At 40.9% G+C, this 25,152-nt stretch overlaps 1 protein-coding gene across 3 annotated transcripts in view; it reads left to right on the top strand.

Annotated features, from left to right (window-relative positions):
* RERG (RAS like estrogen regulated growth inhibitor) overlaps window positions 1-21,886 on the top strand; it is a 97,701-nt gene extending 75,815 nt beyond the window's left edge. For all 3 annotated transcript variants that reach the window (XM_050969750.1, XM_050969751.1, XM_030238316.2), the window contains exons 3-5: window positions 4,191-4,247; window positions 19,228-19,301; window positions 20,294-21,886. In XM_050969750.1, coding sequence (XP_050825707.1) covers window positions 4,191-4,247; window positions 19,228-19,301; window positions 20,294-20,701 — 539 coding nt within the window. In that variant the 3' untranslated portion in view covers window positions 20,702-21,886. The remainder of the gene's footprint in view (window positions 1-4,190; window positions 4,248-19,227; window positions 19,302-20,293) is intronic.
* The last annotated feature ends 3,266 nt before the right edge of the window (window positions 21,887-25,152 follow it).

Raw genomic sequence — 25,152 nt, 5'->3', positions numbered from 1 at the left:
ATGGCATAAAAGAGTCATCATACAGTTATTTCATTGTGGAAAACTGTTATTTTTCTTAGAATAACTTTGAACTCTGTAACTTTTTGGGAAGGGGGTTGTTTTTCAAATAAAACCCTGCTTCCTTTCTTCCCCAAAAAACTCAGCTTGTATTAGCTGGAACGATACCAAATCCACAAAGATATGTATTCAGACAGATTGTAAATTCAGCTAGAGCATTTCTGTGTTACTAAATCCAAACAAAGATCTAAAGCAAGATGCAAAATATCACACACACACAAAAAAAAAGTCCCAAAATATATGGAATGGGATTTTTAAAGCTGAGCAAGGGACTCAGCCACACAAGCCAGAAAGAAATTGATTAATTATGTGGTTGATAACCTTGGTTTATATGCCATGTTAAATCCTGGTATAACTTCATTGTCTTGAGTGGAGCTGCACTGCAAATGTATTTGACAGATAGTCATGATTCTTCTCCAAGAATAACTTCTAAGGCAGAAGTTTTAAACATGAGTGAATGAAAGCCCTGTGCCAAGTTCTGCCCTAATTTATGCCCTGTATGAAACAGCTGAGTTGGAAGTGAGGGTGTCAGGAAAGGCAGAAGGAGACATGAGTCTGTTCTTCCTTGGCTGGGACGTTACATCAGCTCCTCTTGGTGATGGCCATGTCTCCAAACACAGCAGGAACCCACAAAGCAGCTTGTGGGGGATTCTTTCCTTCCAAGCCTGCAAGTTCTTGTGTTTCACAAGCTGTAAGTGTTCAGGGAAGAGCCTGGAGTGGTCTCAGTGGAGAGCCATGAAATTCCCTCCTGTTAACTGCTGCATCAATCTGAACCTGGGCTGCTTCATAATCAGTTTGAGGATGAGCACTGAAAATAGCCATTTTAATATGAATATTGGAATTAGTCACTTAATTTAATCAGAAAATGATGTGTTTCAGACAGTCTCGGTCTCAGTGTTATTTTGAATCAAAACCCAGCATTTGGATTGGTTTTCTTTAGTTTTTTGAGTTATTTTTGGCTCATTATTAGCATTGGAGTTCAACATGTCTAAGTAAAACTGACTGGTCAAACAGTACACACACCTTTGCTCAGGTGAGAGGGAAGTAATGCCCTTCTCAACTCATCTTATATGAAACATTAAGGACATGGGAGGGGGGGACTTCATTATTTTGCCCAAAGCATCATTTAAGCCAGCAGCAGCAGCAATCTGACTGCTCCAGGTCCGAGTCTTGCTGATGTCCTCACCCCTGATTCCTCTGCTGGCAGAGCTATTTTACAGCAGAGTGATGTAATCTGGCAGTGAGTGAGCTCAACACAAACAGCCTGGCTCCAGTAATACCCCTGCTCCAGGGGATCATTGCTGGGGCAGGAGGCACCAGCCAGCAAGCTGGTCTCCAGACTCACAGCCCAAGCACTTGGATGCCCTTCCCAGCTCTTCCCTCCTCATCTATTTTCGGTCAAATCAGGCACCAAAGTTCCATACATTGCTTTAATACCCCACTGGATGTCAGAGGCCCATCTGCTGAGCACCCCTGATGATGAAAAAGTGAAGACATTTCCCATCCAACATGGTCTGCAATACTTATAAACAGAACAGGCTCTGGACCAAGAGCCTCTCACGCTCCCCCTCTGTGAAATGCAGCTAGCTGCCATTCTTCAGCCTCATAAAAGTGTGTGGAAGTGAAAAAGCTTTATAGGATGTGCTGTGAGCACTGCCAGGACAGAGAGCAGCAGCATTTTGAAGGAATTTGACTGGGTCAGAAGCAGGGAGGCTGAGAAGAGCCAGCTTGGAGGGGCAGCAGTCCTGCACAGCCCCAAGGTGCCCCTAGACACAGAGCACATGGTTCTGGAGCTGGTAGTTCCCCACTCACTGGGGTTGGGATAAGGGGGTGTTTCCTTCCCTTCACTGGGCCCAAAGAAAAGAAAAGTACTTCTAAAAATACTTTATTGGCAGCAGTGCCTAGCAAGGGGCTCACTGTGCTTTCTGTGCTCACCTCTGAGGTCTGCCAGAAGAGGCTGATTGCCATCTGACAGTGCAGGGCAGCCACATCCCACCCTCCTTTCTTTAGTTCTGCACCTTCCTAAACCTGTAATTATTTATGTATCTGCATGTGCTGGAGATAAATACAGCCTAGCTTCCCCCTTCTCAGCAGAGCTGACACCTCTGATCTCTAATTCTTCACCTCTGCAGCATTTCATCCTGTGTGCAGAACTGTGGGTTATGTACCCTGAGTTTTTTGTGTAACCTGGGTTTCTCCTCCCAGGCTCATCTCAGCACCTCCAGCCCAGTTCTACTTCTACTTCTTATGGCCTGTCACCTTCTATTGTCTTATATTTGGGCACCTCCAAAATCAGCTCTTCTTCCTCTTTCCCTTCAGAGCTCTCTGTGACCTGTCTTAGTCATGCTTGACAAACTTCCAATCCCCTCCACCATTTCTACTCCCCTCTCCAGCAAGTTCCATCTACAAGTACAAGGTTATCATAAATAAAGGGACCATATTTAAGTATAAATCAGTTGTACAGGTGCTTCTGCCTTTACTGTTTCTTCATTAGCTTCTCCAGGTACAGGCACAGGCTCAGGCTCTGCCACACAGGTAGCCATCACTGCTTCTCCTTCAGAGTATGGCTGGGAAAACATTTCTAAATTCTCTAAAAATTTTTAAATAAATTTTAAAAATCTGTTTGATTTTTACAATCTGTTTTAAGTCAAATCTGTTTAAATTTTTTAAATCTGTTTTTAAATCTGTACTTGACAAAGAAGCTAATAAGAGAGAATCTATTACTAGCAATTTAAGAATCATGACCAAGCTTTCAAAACAACAAGATGCTTGAACTATTCAAAAGGTGCAGAAAAAAAGTGCTGGTGCAACATCACCATGGATGGGAACTCAGCTACAAAGAGGTCATCCTGTTTTGTTATGCAATTCAGGCTAAGGATCATGACTTGAAAAGTTACTTTGACTAGAAATTGCCACATCTGCTCTGAGGAGCAAGGACAGCATTTCAGCAAAGCCTAAGCAAAAAAATCAAAGTAGGATTTGCTAAGGAAAAATAGAAACTTAAAATAACACCAACTTCAAATTGCTTCTTGTGTGGTGATCTCATTTCCTAAGGATCAGCTTCTTATTACCCCTCCAAGCAAGAGGAGGTATATTAATCTTCTTAAAACTAATATTCTGATTAAGGAAATTGTCTGATTAAGGAAATCTTAAGTCATTAGATTTATTGTGCAGACTCTTATCCTACTGCTGGGCATAGAAGTGTGGGATGGAGGGCATTCTCCTGGCTTCAGTTTGGAAAAGGATCAGAACTGGGTTTTACTGTCCACCTGCAGCTAAAAGATGGAACAATCTGGCTCTGATGACAAGGAAAAGTTTTCCTGTAGCTATCATTGCTGCACTCATAGCTTGTGCAGTGATATCTCTGCCTTCATTTGCAGAAAGGATTTTGGATGGTTTGCAGGGGTAAATCATTCATTTGCATCACTTGGAATTCAAAGCACTGCTTGGTTTTAAATTCAAGAATAATCAAAGTCTATATAAGTTGGTTTTTAAAGGGTTTGGAGGGATAGAAAAACTTAAATACAAGAATATAAGTAGCAAGTAGCAAGATCTTATCCTATAAGCTGAAACTAAGAACTCCCTGTCCAGTGCTCCAAAATCTAAACATTTTTTATATTTTTGCAAATTGATTAATAGCATGTGTTGACCATTGGTTTGAAACATTTAATCTGTTTTCTTCAAGTGGACAAAATGTGGAAATTAAACTGTTACAAGGAAGCAAGGCAAAGCAGAGAAGGAAGCTATTTAGCCAGTTATTTCTGCCTTACAAGGTTTACAATCCAAAGGAAAGTTTTCAAGAAGAAAATTATTTTGATCAACCCCTCATTTTGAAGCATCAAAGCTGGTTCCAAAGCCACCAACACTTTCCCCACTGGTTATAGGACACCTAAAGGAGCCAAAGCAGTGGCTTTAATGCTGCAAAAAGTTTTTGGTTTGTTTGTTTTGATTTGTTCTGTTGCCCCCATCCAAAAGCGTGAAGTGGGCCACAAACAGAGACAAGGGCTCCAATAAGCTCACAGTTCAGGGGAGCTGCTAGCTGTCCACTCACACAGAAAACTTTGCTGGGAGAGCTTTAAAAACAATCTGTTGATGTTTTGTCCTTCTGACCCAAAATCTCTTTGTCCCTGCAGCTCTCGTGGTGCGCTTCCTGACCAAGAGGTTCATCTGGGAGTACGACCCAACGCTGGGTAGGTGGCTGTGTCCTGCACTTGTGGGGTTCCCAGAGGAAGGAAGGAATGAGGAATCTGACTCCATGTTCTCAGAAGGCTAATTTATTATTTTATGATCTATATTATATAAAACAACAATAAACTAAACTATACTAAAGAATACAGAAGGCTAAAAAGATAATAATGAAAACTCGTGACTCCTTCCAGAGTTCTGACACAGCTTGGCACTGGTTGGTCATTAAATCAAAACAATTCACATGAAACCAATGAAACAATCTCCAAACACATTCCAATGCAGCAAAACACAGGTGAAGCAACGGGATAATTGTTGTTTTCATTTTTCTCTGAGGCTTCTCAGCTTCCCAGGAGAGAAATCCTGGGCAAAGGGGTTTTTCAGAAAATGTGAAGTTGTGTCCTGGAATGGCATGACTGAAGCAATGGAATCACAGAGTTAAAATTCCAAGCCTCAGTCAGCCTCTAAATCTGCTGCAAAAATGCTTCTCTATGGTCATTTTAAGCTGGAACAAATTGTTGCCTAAGATGGCAGAATAGAGAAGCAGCAGCACCAGACAAAGGCTGAGTTACTGTGTGAGGCACATTTCTGCCCACTCAGAAATCCAGGGGAATTCTGCCATTGAAATTACCTGCTTCAGCATTAAACTCTTCAAATCATTTAGTGTGAGATCAGTTTTCTCATTTTGAATAACCCAAATGTCTTCTGCTTGAGAATAAGATACTGGGATACAGATCTGTATTCTGGGATAGAGATCTTAAAAATTCCTGGCCAAAGAAAGGTTTTTATAGTTAGCCTACCTAGACTCAGGTAATTTTTTCATCCTCATTTTCAAACATACATTGTCTCTCATTTTTTGGATGACCAGATAGGAGCACCCATCATCTAGAGGGCATCAACATGTCCCTTCCACTGCTCCCACTTAGCTCTGTTGGGTCTGGCATTTTCAAGAAGCTGGCTCAGATATCTCAAAAATACCTGTAGAACAGTTGCTCTGAATTACAGGCTTCACTTAAAATTTGTGCCAAGATCCATTTTCTTAGTATTTCTTAACTTAGCATATATTTAAATGCTCTGCAGATCCAGGCCAAGTCCAAGACAAGGCATTCACTTCTTAGAAGGTGCCTCCAATACCTCAGGACTAAGTAATTCACACACAAAGTAAAGGGCTGGAAAGTTCTCTTTTCTCCAACAATGTGTTCCTCTCTCCTTCCTAACATTTCTTTGCAGGCTCCAACACAGATCATAGAGTTAAGTAATAATTTCTTTATCAATGTTCTTTCCTTAAGAGGTTGCATTAAGGAAATGGAAAATGCCATAAAATTGCACAGCAGCAATGAAGTTTAATACACTCTATTACAGAACCCAGGCAGCCCTTTGTGAAAAGCAAGTATCCAGGATTTTTGTTTGGCAAAATGGAGAGATAACAGATACCAAAACTCCCATCCTGGGAAAATAAATATCAGCACAACCTGCACTCAAATACATTCTTTTATCTGCTACTATCAGCGTAGTCCCCAGTGAATTGTGTCACCTGCCTTGTGCTGCACAGTGGATTATTCAATAGAATGCTCCTTTGGCATTATTCTAGTACCTCACATCTCTATCACCAGTACATCATTCTAAGAACTTGACAAGAAGTGTATAAAGCCTTCTCTATCTGTGTAGTCCAAGTTCATCAATTTCTTACAGGGCCACTGCTTGCAAAAGCATTCTTTTTGCCTTGTTTAAGCACACAAATGAAGTTATACAGGGTTTGTTATTTTTTGCCCCATTATGAGGGCCCCGTGCCCTTTTTGCTGTACAAAGCTTGACATTTGTTTCTGTTTTACAAATGAATGCAATTGCAAATTACTGTGCCCCTCAGGAATCTAATTGTCTTCTCTTTGCAACGAGGAAAGCTTTCCTGCAGGCAGCAGTCTTATCTCAATACACTAAAAAATTAAATCTCCTTGGACTTACTGAATTCTACATCACCATTCAGTCTAGAGAATAATAGCTTAAATTATGTATTACAGTCATTGTGATGCTCAGCTCTCTAGGTTGCTCCTAGGAAAAGGTTTGAGAAATTCAGAAACTAATAAACTATTGTCAAGGAGTTATTTCCTAATCCCAGCCATCTCTGGTGGGAGCTGCTCACCAAGAGATTGTTTTGTAAAGTATTATTTTTTCAAACAACAGATCACAATGGGATTCAAAAAAGGTTCTGAAGCGTTAGAGATGACAAATAATCTTGAAATTGTAACCACTATTTAGGCCTTCAGAGATCAATAAGAAAGAAACTGTACCTTGAAAAGCTTTGAAAACCAAAAAATGCCTGAAAAAATGCATTTCTGTCTTTTAGCATTGTCATCCTGCAGTGATTTGGTGTCCACTTACCTGCAAACATCTGAATTCACTGAGGAGTTTCAGCAGAATAGATTCATTTCTTCTCAGCAGTCATGGGCTGGCAGCTCTGTGGAAAGAGGGATATCATGCTCAATCAGTATAAAAAATTAAAGTTGTGTCAGTGAGGGTAATTTCCTCTACAGGGAGAAATAAGCAGCTTTGTCAAGCTATTCTAACAGGACAGGAGTAAAACAGATGCAAACCATCCAGCTCCTGAGCAACGGGAGCTTTTGCCAAAAATCACTGGGGCTGAGACAAGAACATCAAATTTCTAGTTTATTTCTTATGTCAAGTTTTCAACCACCCATTAGCCCTCTGATGCAAGAAACCCCCAGATAATTCCTATTTTTAGGAAAGCTTTCACCAAGCTGCTCAAGGCCTGATGGAAATTCAACATTAACCTAAAGTAAGCATCATATTAAAAAAAAACTATTCCTCTTTTTATTCAAGAGTGGCACATTTTAACTGGAAGGGAAAAAACACACCTTCTAAATATTCCCTACTATTCCAACCTGCCAGGAGAAAATGAAGGGCCATATTTTTAGCAGCACCTGGATAGAATGCTGTACCCACCAGGAGCCAAATCACCAACCACAAAATAACATTTTCTGTCAGGAGGAACATCACTGAGCCCTGAAAAAAAAAAAAAAAAAAAAAAAAAAAAATCAAAAAACAGAGCTGCTGCTGAAGTCAGGGCTCTGCAAAGGTCATTTTCTGGGGAGTGTTAACCACCAGCCTTGACTTGTCCAATATTTCTGTTTAACTGGCAGCTCATTGTCACCATCTTGGCATGGGGATTTTGTTTGCTTTTCCAAAAGGTGCTAAATTCCTCGAGGTAAATTCCTACCTGGCATTATTAAGGTGAATGGGTTTCCACATCCATCTTCATTTACAGAAAATTGCAGCTATCTCACATTTTCAACAGAATTAGATGAAAGAGGTCTATGTAGAAATGGGCTGGAATAGCACATTTAAAAAAAAATAAATGCAGTTGTTTTCTAAAATATTAAATACATGAATAATTCAGCACTAAACTAGTCTTCTTTAGCTAGTTAAATATGCACTGAGAAAGGGGATTGAGTTCCCACATGGATTTCACCCAAATTCATTCATGTTTATGTGTTTTTAAATAGAACAAAACTTGAAAAACACAGAAGCAAGCTCAGTGTGATGTTAGAAAGCCTCAAAATGCTTTCCCTGGGTAGGGCACCAGTGAAGTCACACTCTTGCCATGAATGTGGGGCTCTCATGGACCTCAGTGATTCCAGGGCCTGACCCCATCATTTTCAGGGATTTCAGCAGGGAATAGCTGCTCTCCCCAGGCCCAGTAAATTGCAATATCAATTTTTGAGCCTGCATCTCAGCAATTCCCCCCAGGAGCCACTGGCAGTGCCCAGAATTTATGGTGCCTTCTCCTGAGCTCAAAGATGGAGAGAGATTGTGGTTGACTTTGATATTTCATTGATTTGAAAATTGGAGACGCTGAATCAGAGCAATCAAGGCAACTGCTAAATTTATTTTTTCCTGGGAGGCAAAAAAAGGAGGAGAAAGCCCAAAGAGCCAACACAGCAGCAGACAGATGGGGGGCCTGCAGAGAACTTCACGGGTAGCAGCAAATTTCCTGCCTCCAAAAGCCATGGCATGCAGGGACAATCTCCTGGATCAAATGATGAAAGAAAAAAAATTCTAATTGAGCACTTTTAAAGATAATTCTGCAGCATTTCTCTAAGTACACATTTGTTGTTCCACCAAAACTTGAACAATTTGCTTTACTAGAAACAGAGCTGGGGTATCCAACAATTGGGAGGAAAAAAAAAATCAAAACAAAACAAGAAAACACAAAAAAACCCTCAAAATGGGGAGTATTTTGAACTCTGTTTTGTCATTTGTTTTGGATTAGCATTTTTATGTACAGCTGGGAGAATCAGGAGGTTCCTGAGGCTTAAGGGCTTAAATATCAGTTTTTGCTATATAGGAAACAACTCCAAACAAATAAAACCCCAGGTAAATGCAGGAGACAGGCTCCTCAGTTCTTTCCTTGTTTCAGTGACTGATTTGTTGCCTGCAGTCTCTGTGTCTCACCTCCAAAATCCTTCATCTTACAGAAGGATTCCAAATCCTCAGAGTAACTGATACTCACATTTAGGACACTCAAAGGCACACAGAAACACCAAGCAAAGCCTGGATATGAAACAAAAATCAACTTCTGTCAGCAAACAAGGAGAGGATATTTTTGCTGACCTTTCTCAAAGTGTCTTGGCTTTCTCACACTGCCCCTGGATGTCTTTCTCCAGCTATTCACACAGTTCATAAGACTTTGGCAATCCTCTGAAAAGAAAACCCTCAATCAGCAGATGATCAGTAGAACAGGACTGTGTGTGAAGGCAAGGAAAGACACAAAGCAAAGGAGTTTATTTAATTTGAAATAGAGAGAATTCATTTGAAAGAGAGAGAATTTAATTGGATAGAGAGAAGACTCTTCACTACTTTACTTCACTACTTTAGAGGGGTAGAGATAACTGTTAGAAATGGTGGTTTTAAGAAAAATTACAATTTTGCCAGGACTAGTAGATTAATAGTGACATTTTTGAAGAGTATTTCTTGCAACTGTATCACAATTTCTTTACAGGTTTTTATTCACTCTTTTTCTCCACTGGCAGAATAAAACACTGAACAGAGTTTCTATAAAGTCCTGTCTAGTGCAACACACAGACAGCCCATAAGAGACCTTCAAACGTGGGTAAGATGTGAGGCATCAGCAAAGCAAGAAAGAGAGGAGACAAAGTAGTAAAAACTGCTTGAAGGAAGGAGGCAGAAACCTCTCTTAGAGCCCTGAACTCTCCCACAGCACAAAACTAAATCTCCTGCAGACGAGCTCAAGACTTGCAAATCACACCACTGTGGCAAGAACAGCAGAAATGACTTTGTGGAGGTATTTACACTGGCAAGGAGGCTTTTCCCACTGGAAAACTTCTTGCAAGGATGATTATTTTTACATTAGAAGGGCAGTTTGGCTTGCATTGATAGCTGGGGGGTTCTGTTAGCAGAACAGTATCACTCAGGAATCACAAGGAAATGGTGGAGGTCCCATACAGGATGTAAATAATATGGCAAAACTAGCAAATAATGCTGGCCTGAGTTTGTTTTTTGCACTGGATAAATACAGGTCTGTATGAGCAACATAAACAGCAGAGAAAAGTAGGAATATATCAGGAATATATCTGGAATACATCAGGAATATATCAGGAATATATCAGGAATATATCAGGAATATATCAGGAATACATCAGGAATATATCAGGAATATATCAGGAATATATCAGGAATATATCCAAACTGGCTTTCCTCAAAATGGTTGAGAACCAGAAACAGCTTAGCTATGGAAATCAAAACCTCACTAAAGAGTAGAAGTATAGTTATTTAGTATCATTTATTATATATTTATTTTTTAAATAAATGTAAATATAAATAATATATTTAATATAAACATAAATAAAATTAATATAATTTATTATCTATTACTAAGATACAATACCATAAATGTCAAAGATATAGTATTATAGTAATAACACTATAATTATATAAATTATTATATAATTATAATATTGCATTATAGAAATAATTCTATATTATTTAGTATAATTTATTATATACTATATCCTAGCAAGAGAAGAAAAAAGAACTCTCTTTTTGGGACAACTCTGTGCCCCTGAAGCCATGATAAAGAGCTCAGGTCCAAGTAGAGCTCTCCAGGATTTTCTTTGCTGTCTGGTTTATGCTAATAAAACACATTGTCTGGACAGCTGGAATACCATGTGAATACAAACTCCTGATCCCTGGGATTGCCATCCCTGCTGCAGATCCCAAGTTAAAGAAACATTCTCTTTGTGCATTGTGGGTTTTTTGGTTTTCTTGGCTGGTGGCTTACTCAGCAAGTTTGCCTTAACACTCCTGAAGGTTTAACTGCCTGCAGCAGCACAGCTGAGGGAGAAACTGCCCAGACAGCAAACAGAGCTTCTAAGAGAGCAGCCCAGAGTAAAAGAGGGGTTTATAAATCATTAACTGATGCCCCTGCAGCCCCTGGGTGGAAAGGCTGCCAGCCCTGGAAGGATTGCCAGTCTCTCTCCTTCCAGCTGCCCCACAGGACAGTGCAGTCTGCAAGCAGCTCATGATGGAAATAACAATTTCCTACAGTGAGCAGAAGGGCAGAGAGTTCTGCCAGCATCTTGCAGAACTTTGCCTTCTGCATATTTCACCTGAACACCCGTGCTGACAAGTCCAGCTTGCCCAAGCACAGGCTGGCAGTGACACACGTGGTGCTGATGGGGTGTGATGGTAACCAGCACTTGGGGCTGCCAGGCTGTGCCTCAGGGACTGCCCTGACAAATGTGTAGGCACTTCATAAATCACTGGGAAACAGCCTTATTCTCAAGCCAGACTCCAGCTATTCGTGGATTTTTATTGACAGAGTTACTCATTCCTTCTGCCTCGGTGCTTAAGGGATTCAGTCCTCAGCAGTCTAGGTTTTGCCTTCCTAGGCATCTTCCTGTGATCATATTTTTCCTACATCAAAACAGCAGAAACATTATTTAACTTGATGTACATTTAATATGCTGTATCATTTTTACTGTGCTCTTCAGCAGGAGGAATTGATACTGAATGTATTATAGCAATGAGCCATGAAAGAATTCCCAGTTTCTCTGAGGTGTTTCTAAGGAAATGGGCTCACATGGCCTAAAGCACCTTAAAACACCAACTCTGCCTTCTAAAATTCTCAACAAAGCCTTGAAATGATGAAATTGTAATTGAGAGCAGCAACAGAGGATGCTTACAATGACATGGGAGGCAGTTATCTGGAAATGTGGTTTGTTTTCTTTCATATGAGTCTCAAGATGAAGATATTCCTGATGCCAGTAATAAAAACACTGCTTTTTTACAGTAGCTCAACAGACAGCAAAACTCAGGAATGGCAGTGCCTGTTCTTGCTATAGCTACAGCTGCAAAATATTTCTCCCCTACTTTTGTTGCTCATCATATTCTGAAATGTTTCCCAGATGGGCAGAATTTTCCAGTACTTGCCTCTGCTCCTTCAGGAGAGAGGGCTTTTTGTTTTACTTGTTTTGGGTGTGAGAAAAGTCTCACTGGTTAGTTTTCACTTATGTTGTCAGAAGCTAGGTGAAACTCAGCTTCACCAACAAATCAGACAAAAAGGCATAGCAAAATATTATTTATTGAGGCTTAAATTTATCAGGGACGTATTTCCTACCAAGAACCAACTTCCCTTCCAAGCACTGGCAAGAAAATTAAATGAAAACCAAAAAACCAACAGACCAAAACAACCAACAACTGTTCAAACCTCTGAGCTTACTCCCTACTTGTTAGCACTGCTCTGGCTTTATTGGTTTGCTTTTAGCATGCCTTGAGGAATTCAGCTCCAGGTACCTGCCCACATTTTCTTGGCCTCTCCCAGAAAAAGCTGAATGAGGACAGAACCTAGAGGAAAGGAAAAGCAGCACCACTTCACTCCCCAAAACAAACCCAATATTCACATGCAGCAGAAAAATCATATTTACATGCAGCAGGAAACAAAGACATTTTTCATTCTTTTTAGAGTCCTCTTCAAGAAAACTATTCTGCAATTTCTGTTTGGAGGCCAAAATATTATTTATTGAAAATATCAACACATCAAGAAAAAATGGTTTTCTCTAGACTAGGTTTATATTACCCATGAGTTCTACATAAAAAGAGGAAATTCTAGGGATGCAACAGATCCTCTCATACCAAGATTAGAACTTGATATCTATTAGGGCTATAGAAACACGAGCCATGTACTGCCTCTCCCCTTAATCAAAAATAGGAAAATGTGATAAAACCAAAACTTCTCACTAAGCAGCAACCTGATCAAGCCTCATTCCTCCTGGATTTGTTCTCCATATTCCCCTCTACAGTAGCTGGTTTTTTGCATGTCTCCTTGTGCTCCATGGAGCATCCTTTCCCCCAGGAGTCCCCACAGCACCTGAAGCTCTGCTCAGGTCACCCACAAATATTCTCTTCCCATCTCCATGGAGCAGGGACACCCCCAGCCCTCTGCAGAGCCTCTTGCCTGCTGACTGCCCTGTGCCCCCTTAGGTAATGGATTTTTGGGGTTTTTTTGTTAAGATTGGGATTAAATGTGTGAGGTGATATTTCTTGTTCTGACTTAGATATTTATGAGTTCTTATCTATATTATAATTTCACAAGCTGTGAGTTCTACAGCACTTGACTTAAACTAAAAATGGAGCCCTATCTTTCTTTCTACAAGGCTTTTTAAGGATAAACTGTTTAATTAATAAATGACACCTAAATTATTTTTACTTTTAATTTGATAACTAACTACTCATGGCCTGCAATGCAGACTTTTTTATCTAATTATATAATACTACCTAAACCTATGAAGAAGAAGGTGAAAAGGAAGGATTAGCCACTGTCCTAAACTTCTATTTTGCTTTATATATATTACTATATTCTAAAAGTTTAAACTCTAAGTTTTCTGCTATGTGATTACACACTTCTATTCAAACTACACACTCATAATCTTAGTTTTATCATTCCATTTTGAAAGCTTTTTTTTCAGCCTCAGGTCAAATGCAGTGATCTCTTGGGGGTCAGTGCCTAACAGCACGAAGTCTAAAATTCTCAGTAACCAGGGTTCCAGCACTTAGGGATGTGAGTGGGGTTGCTATGCCTCACCCAGCCCGGATTTACACAGAACAGAAACCTCTGAGAGCTTCACCTTGCACTGAGAAAGGCACTGAGAAAGGCACTGAAAGCAGCTGAGCCAGCACAGGTGCCCTCAGTGCCTCCCACGTGGCTCCTGTTGTGCCCAGCTTGGGGACACCTGCAGCACTGCAGTCACCATCCTGATTTTGGCAAAGGTGGCCTTGGAAGGAGCAGCAAAAAACAAAGTTAGAAAAAAAAATCAGTTTGCACATCACCATGTGAATTCCAGAGCAGCATCCACTGCATGTGAGGCAGGCTGGAAACCCCAGATCTGGTTTAAATATCTCTGCCAACAAATGTCTTCTTTCATCCATGTTTTGGTTGAAATTTGTAGCTGGACAGAGGGTTTGTGTAGCTTGAGAGCTGCACATGAAGAGCACACAACACCCATGGGGAGTGAGTGTGGCATTTTTTGGGGCCCTAGGACAAAGAAGGAATTGAGATTCTGACTCCATGTTCTTAGAAGGCTAACTTATTATTTATTTATGATTTATATTATATTTATTATATTATACTAAAACTCTACTAAAGAATAGAGAAAGGATACTGACAGAAGGCTTAACAAGATACCAATGAAAATCTCCTGGCTGCTTCCAGAGTCCCAACACAGCCTGACTGTGATTGGTCATTAAATAAAAACAATTCACATGTTGGATAAATAATCTCCAACCACATTCCAAAGCAGCAAAGCACAGGAGAAGCAATCAGATAATATTGTTTTCCTTTTTCTCTGAGGCTTCTCAGCTTCCCAGGAGAAGAAATCCTGGTGAAGGGATTTTTCAGGAAATATGACAGTGACAAAGTGCACAACCTCCAGGAACTTTTCCTTCCTTATTTCCTGACACTTGGGGCTGCACATGCACAGCACAACATTAGAGAGTCCAAATCCAATTATCAGTCACAAGGCTTCCTTTCAAAACCACTATTTTTACTAGTTTTTTTCTCCTTTTACACATGATAAAAATGATGCAATGGCCATTCATGGATCTTGTTTGATGCTATTATTAATAAAAAACCCAACTTTTCTCATTTGTGGGCCTGTGGTATTAATGAATAGAGAGACACATGAGGTTATGTTGCATTAGCATTAGAAAAATGTGCTAAATACACAAGGGACTGTGTTATACTGTGCTTACTGTAAAACCACTGCTGGTGGCAAAATAAAAACCCTCCTGTAAGGTAAACAACAGAGGGAACATGTAACAGCCAGGGGCAAAGCAAGAAAAATAAATTCCACTTGGGAAAAAGCTGGGGCTGAGGAAGGAAGGAGGCAGGAGAGACTTTCAGGAGGACACACTCAGCTTACAGGGGCTCTCTAAAAGGTGAAAAGTTCCTGCAGCAGCAGAGAAATGCAGAGGGGGACACACCTCACCAAGGCTGGGGCAAGGAAGGGTTCGGGGAACAACACCACGGTTAGTAATCATTTTTTTGGGGTGTTTTTTCCCCAACCCCTGTAAGCTGAGTCAAAGCCACTGTTCTCAAATGTGACAGAGAGAGGCACCTGATGGGTGTCAAAGATTGCAGGAGTCTAGATGAGTAGTGAGGTACCAACAAACCCACCCCAAACAATAAACAAGAACATTTATTCTGTTAACAGAACTAATTATGGGGAGTTTCAGTCTTAGACATTGCCATCCAACAGGATTTTAACCATGATTTTAAAGTTCATGTCTATTAGCTGAGGTTTTTGGTCTGAAAACTCTCCTGCAATCTCTACACAAAAAGTCTTTCTCCAGAACTCCTGCATTTCTCAGATCCACCTGGCTGAAAACCACCATTACACCACAGTTACATAAAGCATTTTTATATGGCCTTGTTTTAGTAAACTCTCTTGACAAAAAAAAAAAAAAAAAAAAAAAAACCAAAAAAAAAAAAAAAAAAAAAACCCAACCAAACAAACAAAAAAAAAAACTAAAATTATGTATGAAAAGAGAGGTTTTATCCCTTAAGAGCAAACAGACCAGGCTGGCTTAAGTTTGTCTGTAAAAAATAATTGCTCCATCTCAGCTGATTTACCAACTTCCAAAACCAAGAAACACTTCCATGCAGATAATATCTTCTAGAGCTGTGACACAGCCCAATATATATTGCTGGTTCAACATCAACAAGTATTGAAAATAACTTTTTTACATCACTAAAACATCTTATATCACTGCAAATATAACTCAAAAATCTAGAAATTAATTTCCAGATAATAGTTTTTCTCTACAAACTACAATATTCTGGAACAAATACACTCAGAAAAACAGGATAGTCCTGGACAAAACAAAGGTTTGAGAGATGACCAGCCAAGTCTCATAGGCCAAAGCTCTGTTTAAAATGTCACAGCAGTGCCAGGATGTGATGTGAAAAAGCTGTGACTGAATATTTCATCCATAGACAGTCTGTGGATCATGGGCTTCAAAGTTTTCCAGACAAAAGTCGTTTTTTTCCGTGTATTTTTTTAATCATACTGCTCAGAAGAATAGAAATATTTTATAATATGTTTATCAACACCAAGAGCCCCCAGGGAAGTTGGTTTTTTCCCTGCAAAATAATTTTCCCACAATTATTCAGCAGCCGTGGTCATTTGATTAATTAATTAATTAATTATTGTGGCTCAAAAACCAAACCAACTGCTGCCATTTTCCAACATGCTTCTCAGGCCTTTTAACAGCCCTAAATAGATTTGAAATAAACCTGAGTTTTTCAAACAATGGAGCCACGAGAACCAAGAGTGCTCTGCACTGCAGGAGTGCTGGGGGATTTCAGCTTTATGACCAGGAGCCACTCTGAAATCTGGCATCACCACACCTTGAGCCTCTTACTGGGAATATGACAGGCAGCACAGCAAGAACAGGTCAGATTTACTGATTTATTTTGAAACAGAGCAAATAAATCAAACTCTGTCCACAGCACTCCCAGGCTGAGGCAGGCTCATGTGCACAGCAGCTCCTGGCTCTGCTCTGACACTGAGTTTGTTGTGAGCAAAGCACAGCTCTGTGGTGTCTGTTCATCTCTGGGGGCTCAGCCACACAGCCAGAGGTGGAATAGATGGGCAGCACTTGGTGCAAAGCAAAGTCTGAAGTGCAGAAAGTTGCCTGAAATCATCTTGGGAGCTGCTGGTAGAGTGTTGCACCTGTTTTTTTCGACTTAACCACGATGATGCAAGCATGAAACTTTTACAGCCTGGATTCATCTGACCAGTTTTGGACTTCCAGGTACTTCTGAGGTGCTGTTTAATCCAGGAGAGAGCTCAGACAAGCTATATCCAGCAGCACCTATTTTATTTCACCAACTCTAATAGGAGTCAGGGGTGCCCAGCTGAGTCACAGACACCTGTGTTGTCAGTGTTTCTTTCAGTCAGGGGTCCAGCAGTTGTCTCAAGCCCTGAAGTTACTCTCTGGCTGCATGTCTCAAAAAAAAAGAAAAAAAGTGAAAAAGAAAGGCAGTGCCACAAGGAAAATGACACAAATAAATCCCAAAGCAAGGCAATGTTTTTGTGATGTACCATGGGATCAGTGTGAGCAGACTGGAACTCACATCTTCAGGGCTCATAATTTACAAGACAACCAGATTCTTCAGATTTTTCTGTTCCCTTGAAGGAGAAGCCATGTCTGTGATTACACCAAAAATGCTTTCAACATCCAGCTGTTTTACACTCCTCATTGAAATTCACCCAGCTACCATGCATTCCAGAGCACAGGAGCAGACGCACATTTAGGAAGATTTATTTACACCAATCTGACCTAAATCGGTGCTACTCATCCAAGATCAAATTCCTTCCCAACATGAGCAGCCAAAGCAAGTTAAACTTGCAACATAAAGTGCTGCCAGAGTCCTATTTTGAGAAGTATCATTTAAGATTCATGCTGCTTTTGCATGGTGAGCAAAAGTCTATTCCTTGAGATTTATTATCCATTTCATAGTGAGAATAAATATCAAGGATTTATTATATATTATATTTTGATTATATTATTATAAGTTATTATATGTTATATATTACAGTATATTATAGAATATATTTTTATAGAGTATATATTTTATTTTTGTATATGATATTTTTATTATATTATTATAAATGTCACAGGATGGCCTACCCCCTCCTGCCTCCTGAGGACATTTCACAGATATCCTGCAGTCATGGCTGGGTGAGCACTTTCTCAGGTTCTGTGGAAAAATTCTCAGCAGCCACTTGTCAAGCAGGGCCAGATGGTTGAAGGCAAATGAGCATTGCAAAGCCTTAGCAAGTAAGGAGCCAAAATCTCACTGCTTACTGCAGAGCCATCTCTCCTGCACAGCACCCTCCCCCAAAACAACAGAGCAGCAGTTCCTAAATAACCTCCAGCTTGGAGTACTACACAGGGAATCCCAACCCAGCACTGAAATTACTCATTGAAGGTGCAGCTCTAACACCAAGCCAGAGTTTCCTGCTTTTTCTGCATTCCCTGAGGGAATTGCTGAGCCAGGAGGGAGTGTGGAAGGCACAGATAAGACATTCCACCCAGGGACTTTAACATACCTCACTCTGCTGTGTAGGCATAGCCTCAGGATCACAAAGGGAGACTCCAGCTTCTTCAAGAGCCTGGAAATACCATCCAGAAGGGGTATTTACAGCCTTCAGGGAAGCCAATCTTCATGGCCTGAAACCCTACAGCAAGCTTGCTTGCCATCTGCCCAAGTCAATTGGCCATTTGTCCCTATTGGAGACAGCTGGGCTGTTAAAGCAATTAAGGTGGCACAGGGAGGGAGTGACATTTTTGGTTTGGGAAGAGACTTTGCAGCACTGACAGCACAGAAACATTCCTGATTGTGAAGAGGTGACATTCTTAAGTGAATAATGAAAACAGGCATTCACCAAACACGAGCCCTTCCAGAAGTTCAAGTTAAAGAAATGAGTTTCCTTCCTTTGTTCCTATTGAAGAGATTTACACCAAATGAAAGAATTCTGTCTCTGACAATGCAAAGCATTCATGGTCACTGGCCAGACTTTTACAGCATACATATTTGTCTTTTGATATAGGACATCTGTGAGCTAGCAGCAGAAATAAATCTGAATGTTAGCACAGATAGTTTTCCACATTTTAGGTCAAATGCTATCAAATTTAGCTTATCAGCTTATTAAGATAAAACAAGCTGCTTTGTCATTAGTTTTCTGATTAGTTGCTTGGTTCCAAAACCTGTGACAGTAAATAGGGTCGTTGGTTTCTATTTTTCCATAGTGTAAATGCTTAATGCCCACTGGTTATCCTTATAAATCATAAACAGGGAAATCACTGCTTGATCCCTTGCTAGAAGAAGGGAATGTGATGATTTCAGCATGTTTAAAACACACATTCCTAACGTGCCTAACTGGTCTGTAATTTTTTTCACAGTATAAGGCCTGAGCTTAGTGGTTGGGTTCCTTGATCTGCATCCATCCTGGTTTTGATCAACAAGCTATGCAGTGACAGTCTGTTGAGCTGGATACTTTGAGAGTTCTGGTATTGTCTTCTAAAGGTAGCAGCCTTTCCTGGGGGCAAACAGGAAAAATGGGATGCAGCTTTGCAGGGCTCTCTGCCACAGCAAACTGTCCTTTGCTGGGTGCAGACTGCAGCATCCAGCAGGCTTTTGCAGGTCTAACCCATGGGAAAATGAAGGTTGTGCCCTATGGAGAGAGGTAAGTGCTGCTGTTTTAGAAAAGAGGATTTGAGTGTGCTCCAGGATGTCTGGAAGAGCTCCAGCAAGGAAAATTTAGCCAAACTGCACGTCACATGTCTGCTCTTGTGCTGGGAGATCTGTGAGGAAGGTATAAAAAAAGAGAAAAAAAGAAAATTACGTTCTTCTAATACGTTTCACAACATGTGTTCTTATTTTAGAGTCGACATACCGTCACCAAGCTACCATTGATGATGAAGTGGTTTCCATGGAGATACTAGACACAGCTGGCCAGGTGCGTGGGTGCCTGTGCTGCTGCTACCCAGTGCCTTGGCTGGGTGTGCAGCAGGGCAGGAAATTGTGGTGGTGGCAGCAGTGCAGGGGCTGGCAGGTGTGCCCTACTCTGGGGACACAGATTTGCCTCTGGGCAGAACCCCCTCTCCTGCCCCGTGCTGGATCCACACCCTTCTGAGCAGGGATCCTGCTTGGAAGAACAAACAAGTCAAGGGGTTTACTCTGGGGGTAAAATGATTTTGTTTTCACTCCTTTTTATTCAGGGCCAGCCCAGCAAGCAGGCCCAAAGTCACAGTCTGTTTCTACAGTGAAGTGATGGATCTTGGCAACTTCAGCCAATGATTCCCACCAAAGTGAAGAACAGATTTGCTCATAGTCAGTTCCCCCTTTTAAAAAAGGTAAACATGCTGCACAGGCCAGATAGGTCATGGCACTGGGTGAAATAGATCTCCTATGCCACGTGATAAAAATGATGATGTGAGCAAAGTATAAAGCAAAGCAGATGCACACAGCTTTGTAGGATCAGCACCTTTCTGAAGGCCTGCTGTCTTCTTCATAAATCACCCTTCTGCAAGGGATCCTGCTTGGAAGAACAAACAAGTCAAGGGGTTTACTCTGGGGGTGAAATGATTTTGCTTTCATGCCTTTTTATTCAGGGCCAGCCCAAGAAGAAGGCACAAAGTCACACTCTATTTCTAGTCAAGTGATGGAGCTTGGCAACTTCAGCCAATGATTCCCACCAAAGTGAAGAGCAGATTTGCTCATAGTCAGGTCTCCCTTGTAAAACATGACAGGTGCAGGTGCTGCACAGGCCAGATAGATCATGGCACTGGGTGGAACAGATCTCCTATGCCACGTGAGAGAAAAGGTGATATGAGCAAAGTATAAGGTAAAGCAGATGCACACAGTTTTGTAGGACCAGCACCTCTCTGAAGCCCTGCTGTCTTCTTCATAAATGAAATTCCTAAGCCATTTTCCTGTCTTTTCCACCAGGAGGATGCCATTCAGAAAGAGGGACACGTGCGATGGGGCGAGGGCTTCGTGCTGGTTTACGACATCACGGACAGAGGCAGCTTCGAGGAGATGCTGCCGCTTAAGAACTTGTTGGACGAGGTCAAAAAGCCCAAAAACGTCACCCTGATCCTGGTGGGCAACAAAGCAGACTTGGATCACTCCAGGCAAGTCAGCACGGAGGAAGGTGAAAAGCTGGCCACGGAACTCGCGTGTGCTTTTTACGAGTGCTCCGCCTGCACGGGAGAGGGGAACATCATGGAGGCCTTCTACGAGCTCTGCCGCGAGGTGCGGCGCCGCAAGATGGTCCAGGGCAAGACTCGGAGGCGAAGCTCCACCACCCACGTCAAGCAGGCCATCAATAAGATGCTCACCAAAATCAGCAGCTAAAAAAGAGCTGTCCTAAGCCAGAGAAGCGTTTTAGGGCGTGTTAGCTTGGAGTTGGGGTGGGGCAAGCAGAGCAGGTTTAACGAGGAATGGTCAAATCTTTGCAATGAAGAAAAAAAACAACAAAAAGACAAACACCACCAGTTTTTTGAGTAACACGGAATCCTACTGTTTTCCTGTTTTGAAATGTATTTAGCCACACTGCTTCTGACTAATGTGGGAAAGAAAAAAAACAACAACAAAAACAAACACCAAATGAACTCCAAATGACTAGACAATTGTGGGGATTGGCAAGCAAGAGAGAATCTTCTGCTTCTACATGGCTAGCTCCAATCCCCTGCAAGTCAGTAGTGCCTAAACATCACTTCCAGCCAGACAGCTGCTCAGTAGCCATTGGAGAGGAAGATTCAGCCCTCAGTCCATCCACAGCCATCACAACTGGTGTTCTGCAGGACTGAATGTGTGTAGAGGCTGCTGTGTTGAAACAGAAAGTTCACCTGACACCTTCACCAGCTCTGAGTTGGCTCAGTGTATGCTTTCACTCCTTCCTTGTTATTTTTGTCAAATCCATGAGTGCTGATGTTCTTAGCAAGGTATGCAAAAAATACAGGAAAGGTCTATTTCCTGGGGTGTTTATCCAGCTAGACACACATTTCAAGAGAGCTAAAGTTCAGCTGCTCTTCCAGCTCCTCTGAAACTGCAGAGTTCTCCAAAATAATCTAGTCCAGCAGCATTTCACCATTTCCTCCTCAAAGCATTATACTGTGCTTGGGGGAATGGGAGTATGTGTGTTGGGAAATCAAACTGAAAACAAAAAAAAAGAACCATATTACTATTAATGTAGCTATGGGTAGTTTTTAGATTTTTTTGGTTTTTTGGTCTTTTTTTTCGATTCAAGTAGTTCCTCATAGTCTATTTTAGACCGAAGAAGAATGGAATCCTTGGGAAGGCAAGAATTTAAAGTCTAAGCCCAAATGTAAATCAGATCTGAATGGCCTCTACCATATCAAAAGACTATAATTTTCAGCTGTTTAAACTCCCAGATGCTGCTTGGAGCACTCTGGAGCTCCAAGCAGTGCAGGTTTTTTGTGACTTTTATCTGGCACATTGAAGCAGAAATGCAGTTTATCAGATTTTGGTGCCTGGGATAAAAGGTGCCCAGTGCTTTCCTTCTCCCTCATCATCGCATTTAAGCCAGCTGCCAAGTTTTGCCTCCTGTCTAGTTGGTTTGTTAACTGCTAAAAGATGCAAGGAGCAAGATTGGAAGTTTTTAATTCAGATTGTGCTGGTCTCCCACCAGTGGTGTAGCATCCCTTTGGGCAGCTCAGATTGTCAACATGTAAAACCACAGCCAAGGGTTTGCATGACAGATTAGCAGTGTTCTCCTTTGAGGAACAGCCCCTTGGAGCATTTGCTTACAACTTTATTCTCCACTGCTTTGTACTTCTTGTGGTTATTTGTGAGGAAGTGACTCCAAAAGCAAATTGCCACAGATGTAGGCAAGTGAGTAAATCTACCTGGCTAGCACTTTGTAGAGCTATATAGGTAGCCATATAGGTGGTGGAACAGGCTGAAGAGGCAGATCTGTATATCCATGTGAACAGAGAAAAGTTCCAAATTATGACTTCTATTAAAAGTATTCACTTAAAGATATTTTACCAAAGTACTTTTTTTTTTTTTAACTTTCACTTTTACCCAGCCAGCAAAGAACATCACATTCAGATGTATATTTTATTTGGGCTGTTGTTTGTTTTCTCTGCTTCTGGATTCTAGGTGGTAAAAACTCATTTCACTATCCTGGAATGTCTATATTTTGGTCCTCACCTTCACATGTGTTGCTGTACATCAGTTGGACACACTGCAATGGAAACTTCACTGTGTGCTTCTAGGCAGGGGGTTCTTGCAACAGGCCTCTGTGACACACTTCTTCCCAAACTGCTCATCATATCGTTAACTTTTTTAAAAAATAAAAATAAAAAAAAAAAATAGAGGTTTAGCCATTTTTAGTATTGTAGAATCAACACAAGTGTAAAAGAGTGAGCTAGTGCCTGTTCACAAACCAGAATTCTTTAGCTGAGGGACTGAACTTGCCAGCAATTTAGTTACATTAGGAGCCAGAGTGAGCATTTGTAAGTTGAAGCACTGAGGTTCTGTTATCTTTCAAATCAGTGCTGGTGCACGAAGTAAACAAAATCCTTACCTGCAATCCCATGGCAACGTAGTCATGTCTTTACTTTGGTATGCTAATCAATTGGTTCATCCTGCTCAGAAAACCTCAACAGTTCTTTCATCTCAAAATCCTTTCCTGGGGTTCAGGTTGGAGCTGCATTTAAAATACAAAAAGGTTCTCAATGAATGACAAGAGAAAATAATTAATCATATTCATATAAGAGCTGAAAGGAAGGAGAAGCTAAATTACAACCCTCATACTTTCCAAAAGATTTCCAGCAAATTGTATCTTCTTTAATAACATCTCTGTGGATAAATTATAAAATCCTGGTGAAAATAAAATGTTCCACTGTGCAAACATCCCTTGTTACATAAAGAACCTACAATAAAAATAGTAACATTCCTTTGCAAAGAGTGAATTTGAAAACTGCCAAACACTTGGTCAAAAAGGAGGCTGCCATTTTGTGACCTTTCCTCCAAAACTAACACAAACTTCTTTACTTAATTGCTCATTAATTGGTTTCCCTCTAAGCCACTTCTGTTGATATGCATTTCATAGCACTAAATGCAACTTGATCTACTGATGCTCACAACGTTGCAACCTATGTTATAAATCTTTCATATTCCAACAATGTGCAAATTGAGCCCAAAATTGCCCAAGCATTGAAAAGGCTGAGTGCAGCATGAACCCACATTCAGTAGCCTTTCTGCAGCAGACATCAACAGATTCAATTCTGTTGAATTTTCTGTTCAGTTTTCTCCTGCTGCTGTTGAAGTGTGTGTATGTGACACTAACATTGAATTTCTCTCTGCCATTTCTGCAGAGAGAGGACAGGGAAGAAGATAAAAATGGGGAGAAAAGGTGAAAGGGATACTTGTTACCTTCAACAAGTTGACTGTCATTTATGAAGTTTTTAAAATATTTATCTTCAATTGATGAAGAGTTAGTCATGCCCGTGCTGCAAGACCTGGATCAGGACCCAAAACTTCCCTGGAACTTTGAGAATCTTTGTATCTGGGGGTTTGGTGCAACTACAGATGGAGGTGAGGATCAGCCACTGGGTTTGCACCTGGATCCAGACAGGTTGTCCCCAACCTGGGGATGGTTGGATCTGGCAGTTTGCTACAAGGCTAGTTGATTTTTATATATATAATGATCTGTATGCATTTTTACATTAAAAAATATGAAAGCTCGTGCTTGTAGATAATATATAAGAAAAAAAATAAAAAAGAAAAAGCAAATATAGTGTTTTCTGTACTGAACTCTCACATATTGATCTTCCATTAGATGTCTCCAATGTTCCTTCCAGCTATTAAGGGGCCAGTTCCAAAAGTTCTGATTTGGTTCTTCTTTAATCTTTATCTAAGGAAAACAAACAGTGAATTGTACCAGAATAAGCACTGTAAAATTTGGATCATTTTATTTGAACTTATTTTGCTGTTAGTCCTGGAATAGAGGAGTCAAACAGCATCTCCAGTGAGGCACAGCTCCAAATGTCCTTGCTAACGATTTCAAGGCTGATGAAAAAAGTTACAGGGAAATTAACTAACCTCAGTGAAACCCACCAAAATCTGTCCTGCCAACTAAATAACACAGACCTTGATCCCAAGCTTCTGAGGTGAAATCCTGGGACAAGAAGTCTGGGAGATTTATGCTGGTGATTTGGACAGAGGCAACTTTTCACCTGCTGCCAACTTTGCCCGTGTTCTGAGGATAATTCACTGTTAATCTGAGGAGGAGGTACAAAACTTGTACCTTATGAAAGGTACATTATATGAATGGTAAATAATCAAACACAGTGTGGGTATTAAGCTGTAGCAGAGGAAGCTTCAGCACAGCAGAGGGGAGCTGTAATCCATTCTTTGCCCCCCAAACCTGGGCCAACCTGGGTGAACAGGAGTGGGGGGTATAGGAATGGTACAAGAATGTCAGAACTGCATAAAACCTGGGTGCAGGATCTGTGCTGGGAGGTGAAACCTCCCAACACCAGTCACTGTCTGCCTCTGGAGCACTACAAAGCAGCCTTGAGTCCTGTCAAGCCACAGAACATTATTTTGCTCCAGTCAAAATAATGTCTCCTGCAAAGTAAGTAGCTGCAGTCATAAAGGCTATGCATAAAGAGTCTTGGGGTTCCTTTTATCTTTCTCTTTAATGGCTCAATACATATGCAAATCTTAAGAAGAAAAGGAAAAAGAGGCTTTAATTAACAGAGGCTTCTTGGCATTTTGATGTATCTGCCTTTATGCTCTTTGCAAAATTAAACCTGTAATGAAAACAGTGTCAT

Source organism: Serinus canaria, chromosome 1A (genome assembly GCF_022539315.1).
Source record: "Serinus canaria isolate serCan28SL12 chromosome 1A, serCan2020, whole genome shotgun sequence".
Classification (NCBI taxonomy): Eukaryota; Metazoa; Chordata; class Aves; order Passeriformes; family Fringillidae; genus Serinus; species Serinus canaria.
This window is presented reverse-complemented; position numbering and strand designations above follow the sequence as displayed.